The sequence below is a fragment of the Lissotriton vulgaris genome, chromosome 10 (genome assembly GCF_964263255.1).
Source record: "Lissotriton vulgaris chromosome 10, aLisVul1.2, whole genome shotgun sequence".
In the NCBI taxonomy this organism is placed as follows: domain Eukaryota; kingdom Metazoa; phylum Chordata; class Amphibia; order Caudata; family Salamandridae; genus Lissotriton; species Lissotriton vulgaris.
In genome coordinates this window covers 1,016,151,410-1,016,176,422 of record NC_141698.1, presented here as the reverse complement: position 1 = coordinate 1,016,176,422, position 25,013 = coordinate 1,016,151,410, and the positions used below count along the sequence as shown (strand labels likewise).

General features: G+C 47.3%; 1 protein-coding gene and 1 pseudogene across 1 annotated transcript; one reads left to right on the top strand and one right to left on the bottom strand.

Annotated features, from left to right (window-relative positions):
• Window positions 1-402: 402 nt before the first annotated feature.
• Window positions 403-10,477, bottom strand: LOC147689197 (uncharacterized). Its single transcript, XM_086939887.1, has 9 exons — window positions 10,411-10,477; window positions 9,655-9,768; window positions 7,174-8,859; window positions 6,339-6,438; window positions 5,659-5,807; window positions 3,690-3,802; window positions 3,322-3,411; window positions 1,518-1,640; window positions 403-597 (listed from the first exon to the last, which is right to left on the bottom strand). The coding sequence occupies exons 1-9, from the start codon at window positions 10,475-10,477 to the stop codon at window positions 403-405; spliced, it is 2,637 nt and encodes an 878-aa protein (XP_086796013.1).
• Window positions 10,478-21,326: 10,849 nt separating this feature from the next.
• On the top strand, window positions 21,327-21,869 carry LOC147689196 (cis-aconitate decarboxylase pseudogene; annotated as a pseudogene).
• Window positions 21,870-25,013: the final 3,144 nt, after the last annotated feature.

The following is a 25,013-nucleotide window of genomic DNA, read 5'->3' as shown; positions in this document are numbered from 1 at the left end:
ATAAATAAAATACGGATGTTTTGAAAACTTTACCAATAGGATGATGTACACATTGAAACAATATCAAGAATGCGATAAAGAATATATTAAATAAAGAGTTTTAGTACAGGTGTGCAATATCAAACACAAGAGATGGGGTGAACCCTCTCGAGCCGGGCGAGGTCTCTGCCATCTAGGACTTTGCAGTGATCTATGACTTTGGAATACTCGTCCAAGATGGTAAAGGTTTGTTGCATTTTTATGAAAGGCACCAGCCTTTTCAGGTTCCACTGCATCCCAGGATGACTGTGTTCTGTGTTGTACAACCCTGTCATAGGGTAGGGAGTCCTTTCTCCTTGGTTCGACTAGAGTCACGGGCACCCTTCCTGCGCCACTAGGTGGCGCTCTCCCCACACAAGTCCATCACAACTTCTCATCCTCCATGCTGAATCCTCCATTGACGTAAGACTGCTGGGAAGGGTCCTCGGAGCTCTTGGGCAGCGTGTGCTCTGTGATGGAACTGGACGAGTATGGCGGCTCAAAGGGGACCTCGGTGAGGGCGCTGGAGACAAGATCGGAGCTGTGCTTCATCTGGATCTGCTTGAACAGCTGGAGCACCTGTAAAGAGAGACACCGGCGCCATTACTGCAGGAGCAATGCCATGACTTCACCACCAGGGGGTCTGGACAAAGTACGACTGCAGGCCTCCCCCTTAGAGAGAGCTGGAATGGAATCTTCCACTCTTCCGACAGTGCGTTCAGGCTGTACTAGGAGCTGTGACTGGACGTGAGGGCTGCAGTAATTCAATGTCTGTTCTTCTAAGAAACTGGTGCATATCTGCCAAGGTTTCAGATTGCTATGTGTGACATTTTCATAATGTCAGAGTAATTATGAGTGACATTTTAACGACTTTTTGAATGCTATGAGTAACACTTTCTCACGAGCTCACCTCGGCCATCTATGCTCTAGTCACCTCTCTGAATTTACTGCCTTCTTGGATATGCTCAACTAGACCCTACTTCAAACACATACTCTTGGCATGACAGGACTCCTCTCCTGACATGTTTATGCCCCACAATTTCTTCTCTGGGGCTTCCACATTTTACTCTATCAGCAGCATTGTGTGTGGCATCAGACTGGAGTGAGAAATGTCCTTAAATATGGCCCCTGAGAACTCCAATCTTCAGGTTTGCTTCTTCCCTAGATATTCAAACATCCTTCTTGTGATGGCACTCCTGTAACTCCACATGCAACCCCTGCCCCTGGACATCCAACATCCTAGGCTCCACACACACTCTCTCGCTCTCTCTCTGTCTCTCTCTCTCTCTCTCTCTCTCTCTCTTTTTCTCTCTCTCTCTCTCTGTCCTTTCCACTCTCTTTTCCCAATGTCCAAGAGCACGTGATCAGTTGCCTTCCTTGTATTTGTCACTGGATGACACTACACACTCATGCTCACAAAGGGACAAACAAACACAGAACCACACACAGAGACTCACAGATGCCCAGCACACACACAGATACACACACGCTCTACTTACGTGGGATTTGGGCACCGTTCCTATCCGGAAGAACCCGATGGTCCCACTGTCGATCTTGGTGCAGTTGACGATGGTGGAGGCGATGTTCTCTGGAGAAGGCCCATTGCAGAGGACTCCGTCCACCTGAGGAGCAAAGCCACACGTGAGATCACCACCCACAGACTCCCATCACACAGGCAGCTGTGGGGCTGACATGGATACTAAAACTATAATAATCCTCTATTTGTAAAGCGCACAGCTACCCGTAGGTTTCCCAGTGCTGGAAGCCGTCAGGAAGATTAAGCAAGCTATTGTCCAGAGTCAACATCCTACTCTGGGATCCCCCACACATGCAGCACACACCTTCCCCAGTGTCCGCCGTCAGTCACCCTGACCGCTGCGCCACACCTCTTCCACAACAATGGCATCATTTTCTTCATTTCAGGGTCTGGTTGGACCTCCTTCTCACCAAAGACATGGTGGGCACCTCAAAAGGGAGCTCTCTACTCTACTGAATAATTCTCTTGTATCATCATCCAGTCATTACTCTCTGGAGTGTTTAAGAATAACACAAGCATTATTAAATGTGAGGTCACCATCTCCCCCATCGACCAGGATTCCTCCACTGCAGAGGCCTCACTTTCACTGCAGTATGAGTGACATCGCACAACACCTTCACTTATATCCACCTTCTTTCCTTCCTACAAATATTGGTCACAACTGCCTGGAGGCTTTGCATGGACAACAATCCACTCTGATCCTCTCTGGATACAGCCTGCATCTTCAACATCCTACTCTGGGATCCCCCACACATGCTGCGCACACCCTCAACATCCTACTCTGGGATCCCCCACACATGCTGAGCACACCTTCAACATCCTACTCTGGGATCCCCCACGCATGCTGCGCACACCTTCAACATCCTACTCTGGGATCCACACATGCTGTGCACACCTTCAACATCCCACTCTGGGATCCCCCACGCATGCTGCGCACACCTTCAACATCCTACTCTGGGATCCACACATGCTGCGCACACCTTCAACATCCTACTCTGGGATCCCCCACACATGCTGTGCACACCTTCAACATCCTACTCTGGGATCCCCCACGCATGCTGCGCACACCTTCAACATCCTACTCTGGGATACCCCACACATGCTGCGCACACCTTCAACATCCTACTCTGGGATACCCCACACATTCTGTGCACACCTTCAACATCCTACTCTGGGATCCCCCACGCATGCTGCGCACACCTTCAACATCCTACTCTGGGATACCCCACACATGCTGCGCACACCTTCTACATCCTACTCTGGGATCCCCCACGCATGCTGCGCACACCCTCAACATCCTACTCTGGGATCCCCCACGCATGCTGCGCACACCTTCAACATCCTACTCTGGGATCCCCCACGCATGCTGCGCACACCTTCAACATCCCACTCTGGGATGTTCCCTAGATATAAAAGAGGGACCATCACATCATTTTGAAATTCTTTACAGTCGGTAAACTAAGTTGTCACCGGTCACCTAGTCCCATGGAGCAATTTTAAGTTCTTTTAACCGAATCACATTTGTAAACTTTATCCAGACTTTATCCAGTGTATATTTAGCAAAAAAACTACCAAATATTAGTTACTAAATCAGAACTATCTAGAAAAAGCTCCTTTCATCAGGATAATTGACAGTGCACGTGGGCTATCCCTGATAAATGTTGTCTGTTCAATGCAGGCCACGCAGAAGACTCCTTGGTCTATCAGGACTCTGGGCTCTGAACAGTGTCCTCAGATACACCTCTTGTGCTTGTAATGGTACTTACCTTGTCCCCCATCTTGGCGTACACTTGGTTGTGGTGAGTGGTATCGGCTTCTCCGCTCGGATTGGCTGATGAGACCACAATGGGCCCAACCTGGTGAGACACATAGAAACAGAGTAGGAGATTCAACTCACTTTCATTGGGCAATAAGCAGTGTCCCCCTCACCCTCCCCAGATATAGAGAGATGTGTTTACATATCTTCCACGTGTGCTGGTGAAACCCACCCATGCTCGAGCAGGACTGGCAGCTCAGTCCCACTCATGCCCCGCAAAGGGTGCAGCAGACTGGCAGCCATGCTCATCACTGGTGGCAGAACAGTGCCAGCCATGCCCGGGCAGTGCTGGCATCCCGCTACCACCGGACAACTCACCAGGTCAATCAGGGATGTGGTCACAGAACAATCCGGGATCCTGATGGCGATGCTCTCTGCGGTGCCAATGTACTTAGCGGAGTCCTCCAGTCCGAAGCACTGCAGCCACTCGCCTGTGGGTTCAAGAAGACAGAAAGGTGTGAGCAGGGCTTATTTTGGGCAGGTGTCTGCCATTGAAAGGCACCTGCACTCATGTTTGGGGACTGCAGTTTTTTTATTTCATCATCACACTTGGACCCTAGAGCAAGAGGACAAAGGCAGAAAAGAGAGAAATAAGGAGGAGGTGAAAGAAAGGAAAACAGCGACAATGAAAGCGGGGATGAAGAAAGTTCAAGATGAGATAAAGAGACAAGAAGTGCAGGGCTGTGGGAAGAAGAGGCATGAGGAGGAACAAGGTCAGACAGCCTTGGTATTTGCTAAACCCCACCATTCAGGAAAGCAATGGCCCCTCCACTTATAAACTAACCACTGATGTGAGCCCTGCATGATGAGGAAAAACACAGAAAAACACTGGTAAAGTGAGGGGGTACCCTTGGAAATACCCCAATCCCATGCAGTCACTGTGAGTGACTACGCACCACTCGAACGTGGCCCTCTCCTGCGTGCTCACAAGAGCATACCCTCTCCTCCCAAGCCGCAGGAGGATCCTATGGTGTGCACTAAACTCACAACGTGCCCTGCTGCTGTTCAGCTCATCCCTGGAAGCCAATATTCAACAAGCCTCTGGCTCTGAGCCTCTATATTACCAGCCTTCAAACTACACAGGTGCTCGCACTATAGGTAGGAAGGGTCAGATGATGAACTAACATCTCCTTATAGGCAAAAAGCGTGCAAAGGACAATATTCACCCTGTAGACGGGGCTCTGATAATGGAGAGGATCCCTATTGGGATATGTCAGGCAGTGTAAAGATGTCACCTCATAGGTGTGGGTCAGATGATGAAGAGAAACTTTCATCTATACAAGATACAGACAGTAAAGTGTGCACTTCCCACAGGCGGGGTCTGATGATGGAAAGGTTCACTCCCTGTAGAGAAAGATACAGGTCAGTGAGCGGGCAGTGCTCATCCTTTGAGTGGGGGTAGATAATAGAGAGGCTCAGACCCTGTAGAGAAGGATACAGGTCAGCGTGCGGGCAGTGCTCTTCCTATGGGTGAGGGCAGATAATGGAGAGAGTCAGACCCTGTAGAGAGGGATACAGGTCAGTGAGCGGGCAGTGCTCATCCTATGAGTGGGGGCAGATAATGGAGAGGGTCAGACCCTGTAGAGAAGGATACAGGTCAGTGAGTGGACAGTGCTCATCCTATGGGTGGGGGCAGATAATGGAGAGGCTCAGACCCTGTAGAGAAAGATACAGGTCAGTGAGCGGACAGTGCTCATCCTATGGGTGGAGGCAGATAATGGAGAGGGTCAGACCCTGTAGAGAAGGATACAGGTCAGCGAGCGGGCAGTGCTCATCCTCTGCAGTTAAGGACCAGAATATTTACAGGAGCGCCCAAGATCCAAATAATCACTAAAGATCCTCCTTAGACTCACAGAGCAGGCAGTATGTTGGTGCTTGTCCTATATACATGGATCAGGCAATGTAGGGGCCTTCTCCCTATAGACATGTGAAGGATAAAGCACAGGTGTTGGCAGGACAGGCGACTCTAATGTAACGGGTCAGATCACACTCGGAATTTGTGGTGAATGTTTGCAACAGGAGCGGTAAAGAAACAGTACATGAGGGAACATGGAAACAATCCTACATGGAAGCTGAAGAGCATGTATGGTCTGTGTGTACACATGAAGCATTGAAGCCTGGGGTGGGTGGGACCGGGTCGTTCGTAGTCTGCAGTCACCATTAATGTGTGTGGTAGGTTTGTATCCAGATGATGGGTGTTACTTTTCTCATCTTTCCCCCTTGTTTGTGGTCATGAACTGGGATCTGCTGGTCTTCATGTGCTCTCAGATAGAGATCCCCTGCTCACCTCTTGGTATGACCAGGCTCATCTGCGAAGGCCAGGCCGCATGCATGAAGTCCCAGAGCAGAGGGCTGAACAGGTGTCTAGCCGGCTCCAGCTGCTTCAAGGTCGAGATCCAGATGGACATGGGGGCGTCCTTGGGCTTCAGCTTTGTCCTGGAAGGAAACAAGACAGAGGTCAACTGAGTGAAGGGAAGAGATCCGTCTCACTGGGATTGGAGGATCCAGAGTTGAGATTCTGGCCAATCTTAGACCACCAGCAGGGACATGATGATGGAAAAAGGAACATTAGGATGAGATCTACTCTCCATCTTAAGACTGAACGATTTATACAGTCCTATAGAGCAAGACACTGGTCCTTTTCACTTGTCACAAAATGAATCCTGGTTTTTAGGGGTTGTCCAGATGCCCCAAAAGGTGCAGAAAGAGGGATAGTACTGCTGGTCTGTTCTCAGTTTTATAAGCATGTTTAGTTTCTTCTTTACAGAAGTGTCTAAGGTTACTTGTTTGTTGTTGCTTCTTTTCCAGGGGTTCTCTGCTCTTGGTATATTGTTGTTTCTTTATCGGGTTTCCTCAATGTAATTGGTGTTTGGCTATTTCATTCTGTGGTTCTCATTGTTATAAGAATTCATCAATCTAAAATATTCACTATTGATTGAAAATAAGGGCTGTGAAGATAACACTCACCTGTACACCTTCTCCACGGCCGCTGGCCGGTTACAGGCTCCCACCACCGCATACACCGTGTCTGTGGGGACACCACAGATTCCTCCATCCTTCATGATTTCTGCAACAGAAGAGCAAGAACCCCATGATTATAGGTAAGGCTCCCTGTTTTCCGTGTTTACGATTTTTGCAGATAAATGCAGACAGAAAACATTTATTTTTTGCATGTATTTATTTTTAAATGTGGATAAAAATTGAAATTGGGGTGCTTTTGAGTAATTCGAAACCCTGTTTGCTATGACTGCCAGGTCAATAGATGTGTGGATTGATAGATAAGAGGGTTAAAAAAAAAGGCATTTTAGTAAAAGGCTTTAACAGCAGTAGATATGCAAAAGGTTGATACTGAAATTCACATATTTTCATATAATGCACTGATTTATCTTCTGAAGTGTTCACAGCACTGAACCCTGGCAGACATTCAACCATAAGTGCATATTTATTGGTTAAATGAATGTGGAAATATACTAATTTCAGCTTGATTTTTCCACAAAACCCCGAAAAAATATGGATATAACAAAGAAGTACAAACTATAATATGACTTATGTTATTAAGGATTCAAAATGTGACTTGGAGGTAAAATAGAAGTCTTATTTTTGCCAAGGAGAAATTTTTCTACTGGTAAAATCATGTTTTCACTAAGTCTTTCCGGACAAAGTTTAGCAGTAAACAATGTACAACTTTGTTAAACTAAGAATAGAAACATTTAAAAATTGCAGACATAACTGTAATCAAATTAGTAGAGTTTTAAATTTCTCAACATTAAAAAAAAAGGATTTACCACCAGAATCTCCTTACCTGCGATCTGCTTGACGGATGTGGCCCTCCTGGCAGGAAGGTGGGGGCACTTGGAGGCTCCACCCCCATGCCCCTGGAGCTGCAGAAGTGGGCGGCCCATGGGCAGCTGGGGTTCTTCAAAGGTGTTACTGACCAGCCCAGCCAGGAAGCAGTAGAAGCTGACCAGGCCAAAGATGATGGTGACGGCAATGTCATACCCAACTGGGAGGGCTGCAACGGCGTCCAATAGAAAACTGATGAGGATGAGTTCAAAGGTGAGGCAATACAGGAACCAGGCTTTGCTTAGGAACAGCGTGCAGAAAATAATGAACCCATTCAAGAGCATGAAGCAGATGATGCCCACAGCCACGTGGAAGCCCCTCGTGGAGCCGTAGAGGCCACCGTACCTGGTGAGACCCCAGATGATCCACATAACTCCATAAAGAATAAAGGTGCTGCTCTCAAGGGTCTTACCACGCGAGAAGGCCACAGAGCCACAGACACATTTCAGAAGCCCTCCAGCTACCACCACCCACGGTAGGATGACAGTGGCACGTGCGTCTGTTGGGTCCACAGACATAGTGATTGCAAAGGCGGCCAAAATGCTGCCTGCGTGGCCAAGCACCTCTCCATCCGCATACTTAGAATAGCCGAGGTAAGGAACATGCAGGTCTTTTTCTTGGCGTAACTTGAAAATGCTAATCGGTGTGAACAGGCTCTTAACAATCCCCTCCCCTGTTGGAATCTTGGTGGCCGCTTTCATGTTGTAAAGTTTAATGAGGGTCATAAGTGCTGAAGCCACGTAGATAGCCACATTCACTCCTTGTGATCCACCATGGAAGAAACCAGTGGGACGTGAAGCCAAAGCGATGCAGTAGGTCACATAAAACAACGGATACAGCCCATCCACCAGGCTCCTACCAGCCATGAATACAGCCAAGACCATGAACAGGAGCAGAAAGACCACCAGTAGTGGGACAGGGAAAATGGGTTCAGTGGCCTGCCAGAACTGGTAGAGCAAGGAATACCCTTCAGCGAACCGTAGGATGGAGGTGAAGCCAAAGAAGGTGGCCGCCAGGGTATCCAAGCATCGATAGGACAGGATGCAGACCCCAATCTGGAAGACCCCCGCCATCCAAAGCCAAGGCACCTGCCCCACAAAGAGACTGGTGGTCACTCCCAGGACCCTGCACCCAAAGACGCTGGCGGACACCATATTCAAGATCAGCCCAATGATGACCAGGTCGTTGCTGCTGGCGGCCATGGGTGAGCCTTGGGGGATGGTTTTAGTCGTAGCCAGATCTGTGCCAGGGAGGGTGACCAACTTCCCAGTAAGTATATAGAGGAGCCTCCCTCCACCAAAGTACACCCCAACGAGACAGACGAGGAGGTGGTTAGAAGCCACCGCCGAGGCACCAAAGCTACTGTCATAGTATGTGGCGGTTTCATGGGCAGCGGAGAGCGAGATGGCCAACGCCATCATGGCGAGGGCAGCCTCCTTCTGAAGGACGGCCACCAGACTGATGATGAGCAGCCCCAGAGTGAAGGCTGCAAGACCAGGGACCATGGCATTACGAAGATCAAGGGACCCGCTGAGGACCCCCTGCCCGTCCATGATATGGATCACTCCCTTAGAGCACCATAGCGCTGAGACCGTCAGGCAGAAGGACGCAAACAAGGGGACAGGACCACGGCTCCTGCGGACTCCTGCGGGAGAGAAGAAGGGAGAAGTAAATATAGGAAGGAAGAAAATTAGAGACACAAGTAGGTGACAAGGTAGAGATTGGAAAGAGAGTGAAAGATTTGAAAGGAAGAAGTTAATATGGGAAAGTTAGGTTTAAAGAGAAAGAAAGCTGAAAGGGGAGAACATTAGAGGATTGAAAGGGATTGAGTGAGAGGAGACAGAGCAAGAGAGATGGGAGCCATACATTTAAATAAAAAAAAGGGAACTAGACAACGAAACAAGAGACATTAAAAGAAAAGAATGATAAAAGTATTGGAAGTAAGAAAAAACAAAGAGAACAATGATGGCCCGAGGGAGAAAGCAGAGGTGGAAACAAGATCGAGAAATGGAACAAGAAAAAGGTTCAGATCAGCATCAATGTAACTTCCTGCCTTCCCTGGCCGATAGTTCTCACCAGTTCTGCAAACTCTCAGCCAGAGCCGGGGTCAGGCTTTATTGATTCCTGGACCGCACTTTATTTACCCACCATTGACCCACAGAACCGGCACCAGGCTTTTCGACAGGTTTACTTTCCTATCATTATACGAAAGAAGGGGTCTCTTCTCACTCATAACCCCGAGGCCCTCCCACAGGGTGGGCGAGGGAAGACTTCCTCTCTGGGCATCTCCGCCTAGCATTAGTTTCAAGCACTACACTTCCACATTGAGATGTCATAAGCGCATTGAAGCAATCATGGTGTATTTAAGGCACTGTGTGGCACATTCTCAGCCGTGTGCCTCCCTCTCTACTTCCCCTGAACCCCACGCATGTGATCTCACCTGTATATCCCAGCAGAGCTGCCAATATGACCAGCAGGACCCCCAGGGGTGTACTGGGGATGAGGGGCGTGGCTCTGGAGGAGCTGTATGACGTCACTGCCAGCAGGAGGGAGCCTGGAAGAACAGCAAAGACAGCCATGATGCAAAGATAAATAAAACACACGCCTGCCAGGGTCCCACTTTAGGAGGGAGTCTGGAAACACAGAGACAGACATGAAAAGATAACTTACACTCACACCAGCCTCTCTTCCATCTTGGGAGGAGCCCGGATACACAGCAAAGACATCCGTAACACAAACACACACCTTTCCTTTCAGATCTCCGCAGCACGCGCCTTAACCCAGAAAACATCTGTTCACTTTATTATTCCAATATTCAATAATGATTGGTTACAGGTGAGGTACTGGGTTAAAGCGCCTACACGGCTGTATTCAGACATGAGCTGAGCTATAGGGGACCCAAGACTTCCTGAGAGGCTTCTGCTCCGAAGGCCGGTGGAGCTGAAACAGTCAGTCGCACTGAGTTGTGAAGATAGCATGTCACTGACTCTCGCCAGCTCTACCGGCTCCTGGCCCTAACCCATCCTAAACCATTCTCTTAAGCCTCAGAAAACAACTCAACACTAATATGATTCCCCTACACCTCATCTAAACAGAGCCCTGGACTCTCCATTCACCAATCGCTTGCCTGCCTCAATCGGATCCTAGCGCTATATAAAGTCATCAAACATGACGAAAGTGGCAGTATGGGTCCTACCTGCAGAGATGGACAAGATCCCAATGGAATAGTGAAGGGGCTCTGGGGCCTTCCCTGGCTCCGGCATCCTGCGGCTGGAGTCAATCTGGATTGAGTCTGGGCTGAATCCGCAGTGAGTCTGGAGTGTGGGCTGAATCCGCAGTGAGTCTGGAGTGTGGGTGAATCTGGAGCCCGTCAGGCTGGGGTAGCTGGAGTGCGCCCGGGTCAGTCACCGCTGGTGTCTCACTTCACACCCGCAGCTCTTTATCTGCAGTGTCCCCGAGGGGCGTGTCTAGTCGCTGTCACTCAAGGGACAGTGGGATTTTCCCGAAAGGGCAGCGCCTTGCAACCTCCACCCCCCCCCCTTTCATTCTCCCCCCCCCCTCCCCCCTCAGCTGCGTGGTACGAAACATGGAGGGGGGTTTCACACCCGCGAGTTGCTTCTACGGGCACCCTTAGCAGCAGGGGTCACAACTCACATACAGGACAGTGTCCAGGACGGGCAGGAATACATATGCAGAGACAGGGCAGAGACGGGGAAGGGAGGGAGAAGGTGCTCAGATTTCCACAGAAAATACATCGGTTTAAAGGGGAATGAAATGCATCCCTCCCTAGAGAATATAAAATAAAACGGATTTAATTTCTGTGTTTATTCATTGCAATGTAGTGCCAACTAGGCCTCTCGAGGCACCATAGCGCCTGTACCGAGGAACAGGGAATAGACTACACACAAAGCGTGTACAATTAGAAACATATAAAGATTAGACTAACAGAAACGTAAATAATGTAATAATTACACAACAGGTACAGTGAGTGGCCGATCTAAGAAAGAGAGATAGGACTTACCTGGACAGAGCCTTCCGTGTATGGGGTTCTGGGGTGTCCGATTAAAGGGTCCCTTTACTTCTGCTTGAAAAAGAGAGACACCCCTCAAAACAAGGGGCAGTGTTTAAGCAACCAGTCAATCTAAGGGATTCCCCTTGCTAGATTATTTAAACAATAAATACACTCACATTCAGTCACCACAATGGAACAAATGTAGTGCCACAGTAATTTTTAAAACACACATAGATCTTTTAATTATATATTCATTAGTCATTAAAAATGCATCAATCCGAATTATTGCAGAGCACAATCAATGTAATAAAAACAAGCACTGGCGTTGCCAATAGGTCTCGCAGTAGGAAAGTTGGAGCTATTGGTTTTGTAAATGACAAAGCCCTTTATGTTTTTAAAATGAAAAGAAAAATAAAAGGCATTGTTATTTGCAATTGTAATAGCTCCAACTTTCCTACTGCGAGACCTATTGGCAACGCCAGTGCTTGTTTCTCTTCCCCCCCCCCCCCCCCCCACGCAAATCTCTATGATTGCCCCAATCACCATCTGAAGCTTTCCCACTTGCACCCTAACTCGCAAGCAATTGCCTGTGGGTCAGAAGGAACATTGGAGAGAAGATTTCCCGTATGCTCCCTCACCACAAAATGAAAGCCTGGAGGCGAGGGGGGGAAGTGAAATAACCCTGTGCTCCCTTCCTACCGGGCATTCCTACATCCCTCTTGCCAAGAGCTCTTGGGGTCAGTGGGGTAGCCAGCCTTTCAATGGCCCTAGTGCAAGGAATGAAATGGGTCCCTTGGCTGCTGACTGAATTATAAAATAATCCAATAGTCAGGTTTGAGCATACCCCTCAGGCATCTGGGTCCTAGTGCCACTGCACCTGTTGTACCCATGAATGGCTATGCCTCTGCCCGAAGTGTTCCTCTGCACCATTACCTTCTCCAGCGACTGCCAATAGAGATAAGGTTATTTGCTGTGTGTTCTCTAGGCTTAAGAACTCCCAGTGAGTGCATGTGTTTCCAGTTATCTCCCTTATGCGCTTCTTTTCCCTCTCCTGCTCCGTGTCGGTCTCTTATCCGTCTACTTTCCCCCCTCACACTGCTCTCTCTTGTTTCTTCTTGCTTAAGCACTGCATAGTGCATATTTATTCCAGGTGACTTTCTTGTGTGCTTCCCCAGACCATTGCCCCTCTGTGTTGTTTGACCCTTCCCACTCTGTGTTGTTCTAAGCGCTCAGCACTCCAGTTTTGAGGGTTCTAAGTGCTGTAAATCGTGGTTATCATCCCCCCCCCGTTTCAATAGGACTGAAATTATGAACCCTAGAAGGATGAAAAGGCAGAGGTGAACCTTTTCAGGATTTGAACTTGTGATTGGCAGCTCCAACAGACATCCATCCGCATCGAGCACTTAACTCACTGAGCCAACTAGCTGGCTTTGTTCTCCCAGATCGAATGTTTGGGTGGGGGGGCATTGTGGGGGTGGGGATACACTTCTGGGCTGCTTTATGAAAACTCACTATTGAGACAGTTTTTCCTGTCCATGGGAGTATTGTGCAACAGGGTAATTAGCTGTGTAATTAAGCGTTGCTATTTATAGCTTCGGGAAGAATTACCAATTTCCCAGGATCACATATGCAGACACCCAGCTGATGTCATTAGGCACTTCGTATATGTTAGTTTATAAACAGCAATGGTGACCTGCTTCGCGGTCCCAGACTTGCCAGTCTGGGGTACACCGAAACATTGTGGTTCTGGGGGTGACTGAGGAGATGAAAGGGACCATGGCTGGCACAGGCAGCAAGATCCATGGGATACAAAGCAGGAAACAGAAAGAAAACAGAAAGGAAGAAATTGAAAGGAAATAAAGAAAAATCCGACAGAAAGAATAAGAAAAGCACGTGATAGACAAGACAGAGGGAAGGCAGAGAAGGGGAGGGGGGAGGAGAAATGCGACAGGCGAGGGAGTGCAGAGGGTGCAGAGGCTGGGTGTGAAGCAGCAGGGGCCTGGAGGAAGCTGGATTGGGGAGGGGGAGGAGAAATGAACAGATGTCCGTGAGGTGTGGGAGGAGTGCCTGATGCGCGTGGGACAGAAGATAAAAGCTCAATGTTAAAAGTGAATGTCCCGTACACTCGTGAAACAACAGTTACTACAAGCCGACGAGGAGAAGGAAGGAATTAAGACTGATATCGTAACTAGGAGACGTGGCAGCTCTTCGGTAAACCTGTGAAGGCCAAAACATTGATTAGATAAATGTAGAGTTCTGACGTGGGATTGTGGACTGTGACATTCTTACTGATCAATCAGTTTAATGGTAACATTTGCGCCACCGGATCGGTGCGACATTTTCGGTGACTGAGGAAGCGCTGGAGTTTGAATATTGGTTGATTAATGCAAATGCTCTTTCTCCAATGGTTGAATAATGCAGACGTCATTGTAAAATCAAAATCAGACTGTGCCATTAGCATGTTACCTCATCAAGACCCACTCGTTAAAAGTGCAATTCAGCCACTTGCTACAAAATGTGATCCCCGGAACTTCACAGGGTCTTTCTGTGATTTTACATGAACATTAGTGTAGTGTAGGAAGAAGATGAAAAGCGAGATCCATGGGATACAAAGCAGGAAACAGAAAGAAAACAAAAAGGAAGAAATTGAAAGGAAATGAATAAAAATCTGACAGAAAGAATAAGAAAAGCACGTGATAGACAAGACGGAGGGAAGGTAGAGAAGGGGAGGGGGGAGGAGAAATGCGACAGGCGTGGGAGTGCAGAGGGTGCAGAGGCTGGGTGTGAAGCAGCAGGGGCCTGGGGGAAGCTGGCTGGGGAGGGGGAGGAGAAATGAACAGATGTCCGTGAGGTGTGGGAGGAGTGCCTGATGCGCGTGCTTGTTTGTTCACGTGATTCACGTGAACTTCAAGAAAACCGCGGCTGTAAGCCCTTGGTTTGACGAGGATTTTGCCGACTTGAATTCTCGCTCCCTCAATGCGCTTGCGCGCATTGTAGGTCACGAGACCTAACAAGCAATGGTAATTCAACGGTTTCGCCTGTGTGAAGAATAATGAGCTGTTTTTATCAATCACTGTTCGGGGCAAAGGAAAGAGCTTCCTGTCAAGTCTCATGGGAGTGGAGAGGATGTGGCATAGCGACCAGAGCGGCTGAATCAAGAGCTGTAGATCCTGGTTCAAGTCTCCGCGGCGCGGCGTTCTGTGATTCTGTGAGGTCACTTCATCTCTCCGGGTGATAAATTGTGTTATGTAAATCTGCTGCAAGACAAAAAAGCAGAACGAGGCAAAACTTTATGAAAAATAGTTCTACCAAAGCTGCTATTAACAGTATTTCGGCTACGGGAAACTAACAAGAGAAGCAGATGAGTTACAAACATTGGTAAATGCAGGAAAATATGCTATAGCCAATAGAAATGGCGGAAAAGTAAGTGGTAAGCAAAGAAACCAATGAAAAGCCTGGATTTAAACCCCTCTTAAGTTTATATGAAAAACAATAGATTTCACAAGCACAGTCCTGCCGAAAACTAATAACATAGGGGAGAGGAAGTAGCCTAACGACTAGGGCGCTGGACCTCAAATCTGGGGAACTGGGTCACGTCTCAGCAAGGATGCGCAACATCCTGTAACCCTGGGAAAATCAGTTCATCTTCCTGTGCCTACTAAAAATTAATGTGTCCTCATTTAAAGCAACTGGTGCTCGTGTAAAGCGCTCAGATACCTTACACCTTCGGGTCAAGTTCGCGCTATATAAAACTCTGGAAAAAAAAAGAAACAAAGAACACAACATTAGGAAAAAGGGGGAGAATAAAAAAAAATTCCAATTGATTTCTCAATTACGAAGGCAACGCACAAGAACATTAAATGCTGCAAATGTCATAGGCCGTTTATGCATACGCAGCATAAAAGCGTCCCATCATATCTAGTGTATACTAACTGCAACGGACGACGCTATAACAAGACCAGTTTTGCCTTCACTATCTCTGTACTGTGTATCTAAAAAAATTCCTAATAAAATCATTTGAAATAAAAAAAAGAAGGTACACTCCTACTTATTGTGATATACTCATTGACATATTGAAATCGTCCATGGACTGTGGGTCGTCTTTGTGTGTTCCGTCGATGTGAGTTATTGACATGGTGATGGTGCTTTACCTGCAGGGGCCGGGTAAGTGACTGGCACAGGAAGATGCATTTCACACTCTGGGGCATCACTGCATTACCAACATGAATGTCAGTTTTGAGTAGCAGACTCCAGGCTTTGTGAGCAGACCCCTGGCACTGTGAGCAGACCCCCTGGCACTATGAGCAGACCCCCTGGCACTATGAGCAGACCACATGGCACTATGAGCAGACCCCTGGCACTACGAGAAGACCCATGGCACTGTGAGCAGACCCCTTGCACTATGAGCAGACCCTCTGGCACTGTGAGCATAGCCCTGGCACTATGAGCAGACCCCTGGCACTGTGAGCAGACCCCTGGTGCTGTGACAGACCCCTGGCGCTGTGACAGACCCCTGGCGCTGTGAGCAGACACCTGGCACTGTGAGCAGACCCCTGGCGCTGTGAGCAGCCCCCTGGCACTTTGAGCAGACACCTGGCAATGCGAGCAGCCCCCTGGCGCTCTGAGCAGACACCTGGCGCTGTGAGCAGACACCTGGCACTGTGAGCAGATGGCTGGCGCTGTGAGCAGCATCCTTATGTCTCGCACAGCTGAGGAGCCCCGGGGACAGGCTAGCGCCTTGATCATCATATTAACAACACTCAGCGTTATGTAATTGGGAAAACTTTGGCATATTTGAGCAAAACTTACATTTGTATTGGAAGAAGCCTGGCATATGATGGCAGAGACCTGGTATATTAGAGATTCATTTATAATAGAATTTCAAGGGGCTATTAACTGTCAGAGGAGCAGTGGTAAATATTCAAACTTGGTGTCATTTAGAAAGGATTTTCTCTAGGTCTTTTTCCAGAGGACATATTTTTTCAGGTACATGCTGCTTCTCCCATGGCACAGACTACTTTGCCTGTTATGTGTCTGGGGTTCAGATCTGGTGTTCGATTGTAACTAGAATTGCAGTTTCATTTGTACATACATATATGCTCAGGTTTAGAAGCGCACAGAGGAGGAGCTATATATCTGAGCGCGCGCACACGCCCTCTTGACATCACCGTCACCATTGTCTAAGTCCATCCGTCATCCTAGGAAGCCAGGGGAGGGCTCGCGGACACTTCGACGCAGTCTGGGATGTCTCCAGGGGTTTCCCACAGGCCCCTCCCCCACCTTTGTTCTTTTCTCCAGTTTATGGACTGCAGGAATTTCTAAGAGGTCTTCCTGGTCTTTCCCAGAGGGAGATGCCGGGCCCAGCCCCGCCCCTTTTAGTGATGTCACTCCACATAGGGCTTTTTTAGGGGAGATCACTTCCCCCTTAAGTGTATTTAACCCCTGGCTGGAGAGAGACACAACACCTGCCAGCACTAGAGGCCCAACCCGCCCCTTCCTGTCAGCACCCGAGAGAGAGCGAAGGACTGTCCCAGGACAGGGACAGAAAAGACCCTTCCAGGTGGACAGAGAACATCTATCTCCAAAGACAGCGACTGATTGAGACCTCTCTTGGAACTAAGACTGACTGCAGAGACAGAGGAGACCTCCCCAGAGACTGACTGACGCGACAGAGACAACCCCACTAAGGACAGAGCAGACACCAGGGCACAGGATGCTTCAAGGCGCCTTCCAGGTGAGCCCCTGCTACAGATATGGGGGTCGCAGCTGTAACGGCTGTATTTGTATATTTTGCAATAGTTTGGGACGCATCGTCTGTTTCCATTGGTTGAACGCCCGTCTCTAGATCTCGAAATTCAATTTGTTTTTATAGAGATTTATTTTAAAATAGAGCAGAGAGGGCATTTACTTATTAGAAGATGTACTTGGTCATAATACTCCTTTCACACGTTTATTCGTCTTTTATTTCACGTCAGCATTCTCGAAATGTTAAAATACTTTTCCTACTCACACTTTTTAACTCTTTTCCGTTTTTAAATATTCGTTGATTAATAAAAGGGTCGCCCCTTTTCTTCTGACCTCATCGTGTGTTTTTCAATCGTCTGCTCTGAGTGCATTAGTCATGTGTTTCTGTTCTGTTCATGCTATGGATGTGCATGTCTACCGTGACATAACAGGAGCATCTTAGGTAATTAAGATCTGTAGTAAGAGGAGTTTGGGACTGGATTGTGAGTGCTTCTTTCACAATGTGTAATAATGCACGTCACACAACGTTTTCAATTAGCCAGAGTCTTTAGAGGCAGCTCAGAAGTCTGTGCCAATAGAAATATGGGGTCCCAGATGACATGGTTGTGCCATTTGGTAAACCCTGTTGGTACACTGTGCCCTAGGGAACATTGCCGATTTCACGCCCATGACAGGAACACGATGAACAGTTTCATACTGTGCCAACTGATGTCATACCCACACTGTTCCCGTGCCAGCATCTCACCAGAGTCCCTGCACCAGAACAGAGACCACCTCAAGTCCAGACATGGTGTGCCAAGGTGCTGGCATCATCTCCCAGCGTGCTGGCGTCATAGGCCAGAAGACGGGCATCCTCTGTCAAAGTGCTGCGACCAGATATATGCCAACGGAAGGCGCTGGCATAACATCCAAGTATGGTTCCTATAGTGCCGGGTACTTTCATTATTTGTCAGTGTGCTGACTTCATTTGCCAGGGTGCTGCCATAATTTATCGGAGTGCTGACATCACATGTGTGTAGAGATGCTGGCATCATATGCCAGGGTGGTGCCTAGAAAATCCCAGGTGCTGTTAAATGCGCTAGAGGCGCTGTTTACATGGACCAGGTTTGATCCTTGAGACAGAGTGGCTATGGTGCCAGCCTGCAGCTAATGTGCAAGTCAAGGGCTGTTTATAAACCAGGCTTTACCTGCTGATATGCCAGGCAGTGACGTCTTATGTGTCATGCTGGGGAGAGGGCATGTTCCCTCCTAGGATTGCTTATCTGCAAAGCTGGGACTGCCCATGGGCCAGGCTGAAGATTCTCATTTTCCAGTCTTGGACTGCAGCTTGACAGACTGGAGCCTTTAACAGGGACCCCCCTCAAACCTCTCCTCTGGTATTTCTCCTGCTCTGTCCTCTTTCCCTTCTCACCCTCGTTGCCCTCTGCTCTGCTCTTCTAGCCCTTTTCTCTCCTTTCCATGTTCTGATTCACTCCAACAACTCAGCTAATGTCACTCTCTTTCTTCTTCCAGAAGCCACAGGGCATCCCGAGGGTGTCGAGGCGGGTGCACACAGCGTCAGTGGAAGGTAAGTGTCTCTACACTCACAGCCCCTGGTATGGGGTCTCTGTAGTTTGTGCCCAGTAACTAGTTATGAAGTCACTCCCCCTTAGTCTGCGACCTCTTTCTATGTCCTGGGTCAAGTTACTGGTTCTGGTGATATTCCTCTTGGTCTGAGACCTCTCTCTGGATCACTGAAATTATATCGACCTCAAAAATATCGAGTTGCCATAATATTGTTGATAAAATATTGATGGACAAAATATCGACTGGCTATCTTTAAACAGGTAAGTACTAAAATATCGACTCTAAAATATCGAGTTACTAAAATATAGACTGTAAAAATATCGTTTTTTTAAAATGTCTTTAAATTAAGTTAAAACTAATGTAGTAATAAATATATTTATTATAAACTTACTTAAAATTAATAAATTAATGTTATATTAATAAATATTTATTGTAAATTAAAAAAATATATAAAAAAATAATACATATATATTTATATAATTTTATTTATTAAATAAACATATATAATATTTTTACCGTAGCATAGCAAAATAGTTAAAATTTATTGTAACAACTGTAGTGAATTCTACAATAGCTAAAGCGTTGGATAACGTAGGGGTAACATTTACTATTCCCACTCCAGTGGGTGCAACAGTAGGGAAAGCGTTGGATAGCGTAGGGGTAAAATTTACTATTCCCACTCCAGTGGGTGCAACAGTAGGGAAAGCGCTGGATAGCGTAGGGGTAAAAATTACTATTCCCACTCCAGTGGGTGCAACAGTAGGGAAAGCGTTGGATGGGGTAGGGGTACAAATTACTATTCCCACTCCAGTGGGTGCAACAGTAGGGAAAGCGTTGGATAGCGTAGGGGTTACAATTACTATTCCCACTCCAGTGGGTGCTACAGTAGGGAAAGCGTTGGATAGCGTAGGGGTTAAAATTACTATTCCCACTCCAGTGGGTGCAACAGTAGGGAAAGCGTTGGATAGCGTTGGGGTTAAAATTACTATTCCCACTCCAGTGGGTGCAACAGTAGGGAAAGCGTTGGATAGCGTTGGGGTTAAAATTACTATTCCCACTCCAGTGGGTGCAACAGTAGGGAAAGTATCATCAAGGGTAAGCAGCTAAACATTGGGACCACTGATCTCCTACACAGCTGTCCTTCAGGAACACTACTCCTGCTCATGGAGAACCCTGGCCTGCTCCTTTCTTTCTCCTACTAGACCCCTCCAGGTATGGGATGTACCATCTGTGTTCAGTGTTGAGTTACCCATCCTCTCACAACCTACCTTCTTCCCCTGCTAGGTGACTAGGAGCACTGTTAATTCAACACTTTATGCTCTCTCCAACAGGACATGTTCTCTTTGTCTGCGATCAGCTCTGTGTATGGAAGGAAAATAATGAGACTCCCTCCCACGCTGGCTGCATATGTCAATGGAGTGGCGGTAAGGAATTTGACAGCTGCTTATCAATGTATCCATCAATCCTAGGCTAGGAGTGATGAGTTCATGAGAATTTTACTCCTATACATTCTCCTCCAGTGTTCAATCTTGTCTGTTTCCACTTCTGTAGAGAGTCTGTATTGGGCATTGGTGCAGTCACTCAACAACATTTTAGAATATGGTTCCTCCTTGTCTGTAAATTGTTTCCATAGGTTAATGACACTATCGTTCTGGTTACCATCACTTCCTGGTTTCCTTCTTTAGGGACCTCCTAACCCTCCTCTCCTCTTCTACAGACTCACTCCATGGACTTCGATGACACTTGGCACCCTGCCACTCACCCCTCGGGCGCTGTGCTGCCGGCTCTAATGGCTGCTTCCCAGATGCTCCCGGCGGGCTCACGACCCAGTGGCTTAGACTTCCTGTTGGCATTCAACGTAGGCATCGAGGTGCAAGGAAGACTCATGCATTTCTCCAATGAAGCCAGCAATATCCCCAAGAGGTATGTGTGATGACCACAAAGGACATAAATATCCCATGACCAACACAGAATGCCCTCAGGGGCTGCAGTATCTCAAGACCATGGTTGTGATGCTCAAAGAGGGTAGAAATAGCTCATGTGTTATGAGTGAGGTCCCTAGAGGGGGTAATGTTATGATCTGTGCCTGATGTGCACAGAGGGAAGAAATATCCCAAAGAAGAGCCTGTGATGCAAACAGTTTCATGTATGTGGATAGCACACAATGTAAACATGGTAAAGATTCTTTTTCTGTTCACTGTAACTGGATTATATATTTATATTAAGTGCTTAATTAGATCTTAGCATATTGACAATGCCTTCTCACACTTCATGATGGCTTTAATGGTACATATCTGACATGCTCTTAGCATATTCCTTTAGTTCACACTTATTATTAGTACTACCCATGCAACTATCTTGCCATTAACCTTATGCCATGTTTGACACTGTTCTTTGTATCTCCTATCAGATTCCACCCACCATCTGTTGTTGGCACCATGGGCAGTGCTGCTGCCAGAGCGAAACTTCTTTCATTGAATACAGACAAATGTGCGCATGCTCTGGTGATCGCAACCTCTCTGGTAGGGGCACCTATTGCCAATGCAGCGACTCTTGCCAAGCCTCTCCATATTGCCAACGCCACCCGCCTTGGCATGGAAGCAGCACTTTTAGCTGCCCGAGGGATGGAAGCCAACCCACTAATCTTGGATGATGTGCCCGGCTGCTCAGGGTTCAGTGCTTTCTATGGTGACTACCAGCCCTCGCCTCTGGCAGTGCCAGATCAAGATTACAGCTTCCTGTTGGAGAAATAAGACATCGCCTTCAAGAGATTCCCAGCTCAGCTGGGCATGCACTGGGTCGTAGATGCTGCCATCTCAGACAGAAACCGAGTCATCAATGTAATGGGCTTCTTCAACCTCGCTGCCATCCGCTCTATTCTTCTGAGGGTCCCAGTCTCCAAGTACATCAACAGCCCCTTCCCAGAGTCTGAGTACCAGGCCCGACACTCCTTCCAGTTCAATGCCGGCACTGCCCTCCTGGATGGCAAGGTGGGCATCTCTTCCTTCAGCGAGGACAGCCTCAGGAGACCTGACCTCATCAAGCTGCTGAAGAAGGTGGTGGTGGAACACCCAGAGGACAATGCAGCTAACTTCGACAAGATGTATGGAGAAGTAGCGCTGCTCCTGGACAGCAGAGAGATCATGACGGGCAGATGTGACACCTTCTATGGACACTGGAGGAAGCCCCTCAGCCAAGAATCACTCCATGAGAAATTCCGCTCCAACGCTAGCCATGTGCTCCACCAAGACCAGGCGGAAGCCATTATTGAAGTTGTGGAGGAGATCGAGAGCGTGGCAGACAGCTCACACCTGGCATTCTCTCTGCGGTAGAGGTGTATCCAGCTCACACCTGGAATTCTCTCTGCATTAAAGGTGCAGACAGCTCACACCTGACATCCTCCCTGTACTAAAAGTGCTCAATCAAAATACATCCCTCTCACAAATGTTGAATGACCCACCTGGTGCACTCATCTTTAATATACGTTGTTTTATATAAAATTGAAAATCGCCTCAAGGAGAGGAACATTATCTAAACATTGTATAAAACAATGAGTGACAGTCATGTACTCTCCTCTCATGAAAAGTGCTGTCATGTCTCACAGAACAAAAAGGTCCCCTTTGACCCCTACAAATAAGAAGCATCTGGCTGGCCAGAAACTATAGGATTGAGATTCCTTTGTAAGGACTGTAAAATGTTATTTTTTATTTATTGGTATTTAATATTTGTTTATTGTTAAAAATTAGCCCTGATCTCACTGAAATATCATGTCTGCTTCACAATGAATGATTCGCCCCGGGAGCCAAAGAAAGGAACAGCAGGATCTTCAAATTTTATACCAGTATTGAATTCTCTGTGTCCCGCTGTATCATGTGTACTTTTCCAAAAACACCAGAGAAATTAAGTCAATGCAAGGACTTTCTATGCTAGTCTCTCATGTTTTGTTAGTGAAACATATTTTGTGCTTTGTTATTTATTTATTTTTTAATAAACTTGCTGTATTTATTGTGCAATGGTTGTATAGTTTTTTAAATAAAAATAAGCTGACATTTTAGATACTGACTCACAAGTGAGCAACTGCTTGGTTCAGGGAGAATGGAGCCTCCCACACCAACTCTCATTTTCAGCTGTTCCTCAGCATGCTGGCCCCCTTGCTAGAGTTTAACAACCTGTACCAAAAAAATCTTCCCTGTTGTAAGAAGCTTCCCTCACATGCACAACTACTCAAATAACAGCTGAATATACACACCTGAACAAGTATTTAAGATTGATTAGGTCATGGCTCATACTTCAAATGTTAACATTCTTCAGCTGTTGTCATCCAGTTCTCACCACTGTGGTCGTTCTCCGTTCTCACAATCTGCCACATACGCTGGAAAGCAGAGCATACTGGAAAGTAATCAATCATGTGGGAAATACCAACAAATCATAGATTTACCAGCCGCTTCTGTGACCCACTCCACTCAGTCAAATGCACTGACCATATTTAGAAACAACATATGGCAAACCTACTTTGTAGAGCATTTCAATATTAGTTTATTAATGAAGATCAGTAAAAGTGACAATCCCACATCCTTCAGGATGCCATATATTCCCAAATAAACAGCTGATTGATTCTTGCAAGCGTTAGCCACGCTAGCTGGGATTACAGGTTCAGCAAGACTCTATTTATTTATTCCACTTGCTAGGTGGAGGAGTGTGGCTCACTGGTTAGAGCAGGCAGACCCTGAAGCAGAGGTCAGACCCGGGACCAGGGTTCAATTCCCGATTCGGCAGGGTCTTGAGTTCAAATGTCCATGGACTCGATAATTCTCGCTTCGGTGCCTGACCTAATCATGGGTTCACACTCTGCAACTCTGGGCATTAAGCTTGCTTAATCTCCACAACGGCCCCCCCGCGGCGGGATGCCTGGCTTTCACCTTGGGGATGCCCTGTAGGGGCTATCTCACAGGGAAAAGCCAGGACAGGTTCCCAAGGCAAGCACGGAGATACCCCTTCGGGGGTCGAATCTGGTGCTATATAAGAATATATTAATAATAATAATAGGCGCACAAATCCTCCCCAAAGGGATCTCTAGGCACATTTGCAGTGTGTGAGCAGACTCTAAATGAGAGCCTACTGAGTGAATAGCCATGTTTTCAAGAGTTTTTTTAATGCTTGTATGGATAAAGGTAGCCAATTCCAGTGATGCGGTGCCAGGAATGAAAAGGAGCAGCTTCCGAACCTAGTCGTTCTAATAAATTTGGGGCATAGAAGAAATAGATAATTCGATCTAAGCTGACGTGCTGGGATATATGTCTGCTGTTTCTTCCTAAGGTAAAGTGGACCCTTCCCAAGCAGGGTCTACACATCAGGCAGAGAAGTTTGAAGAGGGCACACTTTTTAATCTAGAGCCAGTGAAGGGAGTGGAGAGAGGGTTCCGAGGAGAAAAGGGGGGGGGGGGGTTCAGGATCAGGTGAGCAGCCGAGTCCTCCACCACCTGGAACCTGGGCCTGGAGCCTTCATTACTACCCACCAGAATGGCATTGCCGTAGTCCAGGTGGCTCATTATCAGTGCTTGTACCAGAGTCTTCCTGCCATGGAGAGGAGTCCATTGAAAGACATTTTTAAGGGTTCGCATGAGGCCAAAACAGGTTCCAGTGACAGTTTTGACATGCTCACTCATGGTGAGCTTGTCGTCCATCAATATTCCTAGGTTCCTTGCATATTTGTTCCTGGTAGGTGGAGGTCCCAGCTCCGATGGCCACGAGTCCACTGACCAGGCTGCATGTGCCTTCCCGCACAGAAGGATCTCCGTTTTGGTCACGTTCACTTGAAGACAGTTGTTGGACATCCATGTGGCTACTGTCAGTAGGCATTGTTTAAATCTCACTTTGGTCAGAATAGGGTCGTGGTCCATAGTGATGATCAGTTCTGTGTCATCGGCAAAGGAAATGGTTTAAAAACCATAGGATCTCACGAGTCATGCCAGGGGGGCCATATATCCATGAAATAGAGTGGGGCTCAAGATTGAACCCTGTGGTGCCCCCTTATCTAGAGTTGAGGATGCCGATGTGTGCTCGCCCAACTGGACCAAGTTAGTATGTTCTGACAGGAAGTTAATCAACCTTTCAAGGGCTTTACCTCTGATACCAACCTCCCAAAGTCAATGTGCTAAGATCTGATGGGAGATGGTATTGAATGCTGTTGAAAGGTGTAGAAGTACCAAAATGGCCGAAGATCTCTGGTTTAGTGCCAGTTTAATAGTGTCAGTAACTTCCACTAGTGCAGCCTCCGTGCTATGTGAGGCACGAAAGCCTGATTGCGAGGGGTCCAGCAGATGGTTAGATTCCAGGTCGATACTAGTTGGGCATTCATTGAGGACTCTAGAATTTTGGAGACAAATAGAAGAAGGAAGATAGGTCTGTAGTTTGCCAAATTCTGTGGGTCAGTTGTAACTTTTTTAAGAAGAGGCCTAATATACGCTGTCTTCCCTT

Bases quoted from the DNA above. Each gene is read 5' to 3' on its own strand.
- LOC147689197 (XM_086939887.1), bottom strand. From the start codon at position 10,477: ATGCCGGAGCCAGGGAAGGCCCCAGAGCCCCTTCACTATTCCATTGGG. The intron at 5,808-6,338 runs GTGAGTGTTATC...GTTTCCTTCCAG, and splicing joins GCCGTGGAGAAGGTGTACAG to GACAAAGCTGAAGCCCAAGG. The intron at 3,803-5,658 runs GTGAGCAGGGGA...TTGAACCCACAG, and splicing joins GAGCCTGGTCATACCAAGAG to GCGAGTGGCTGCAGTGCTTC.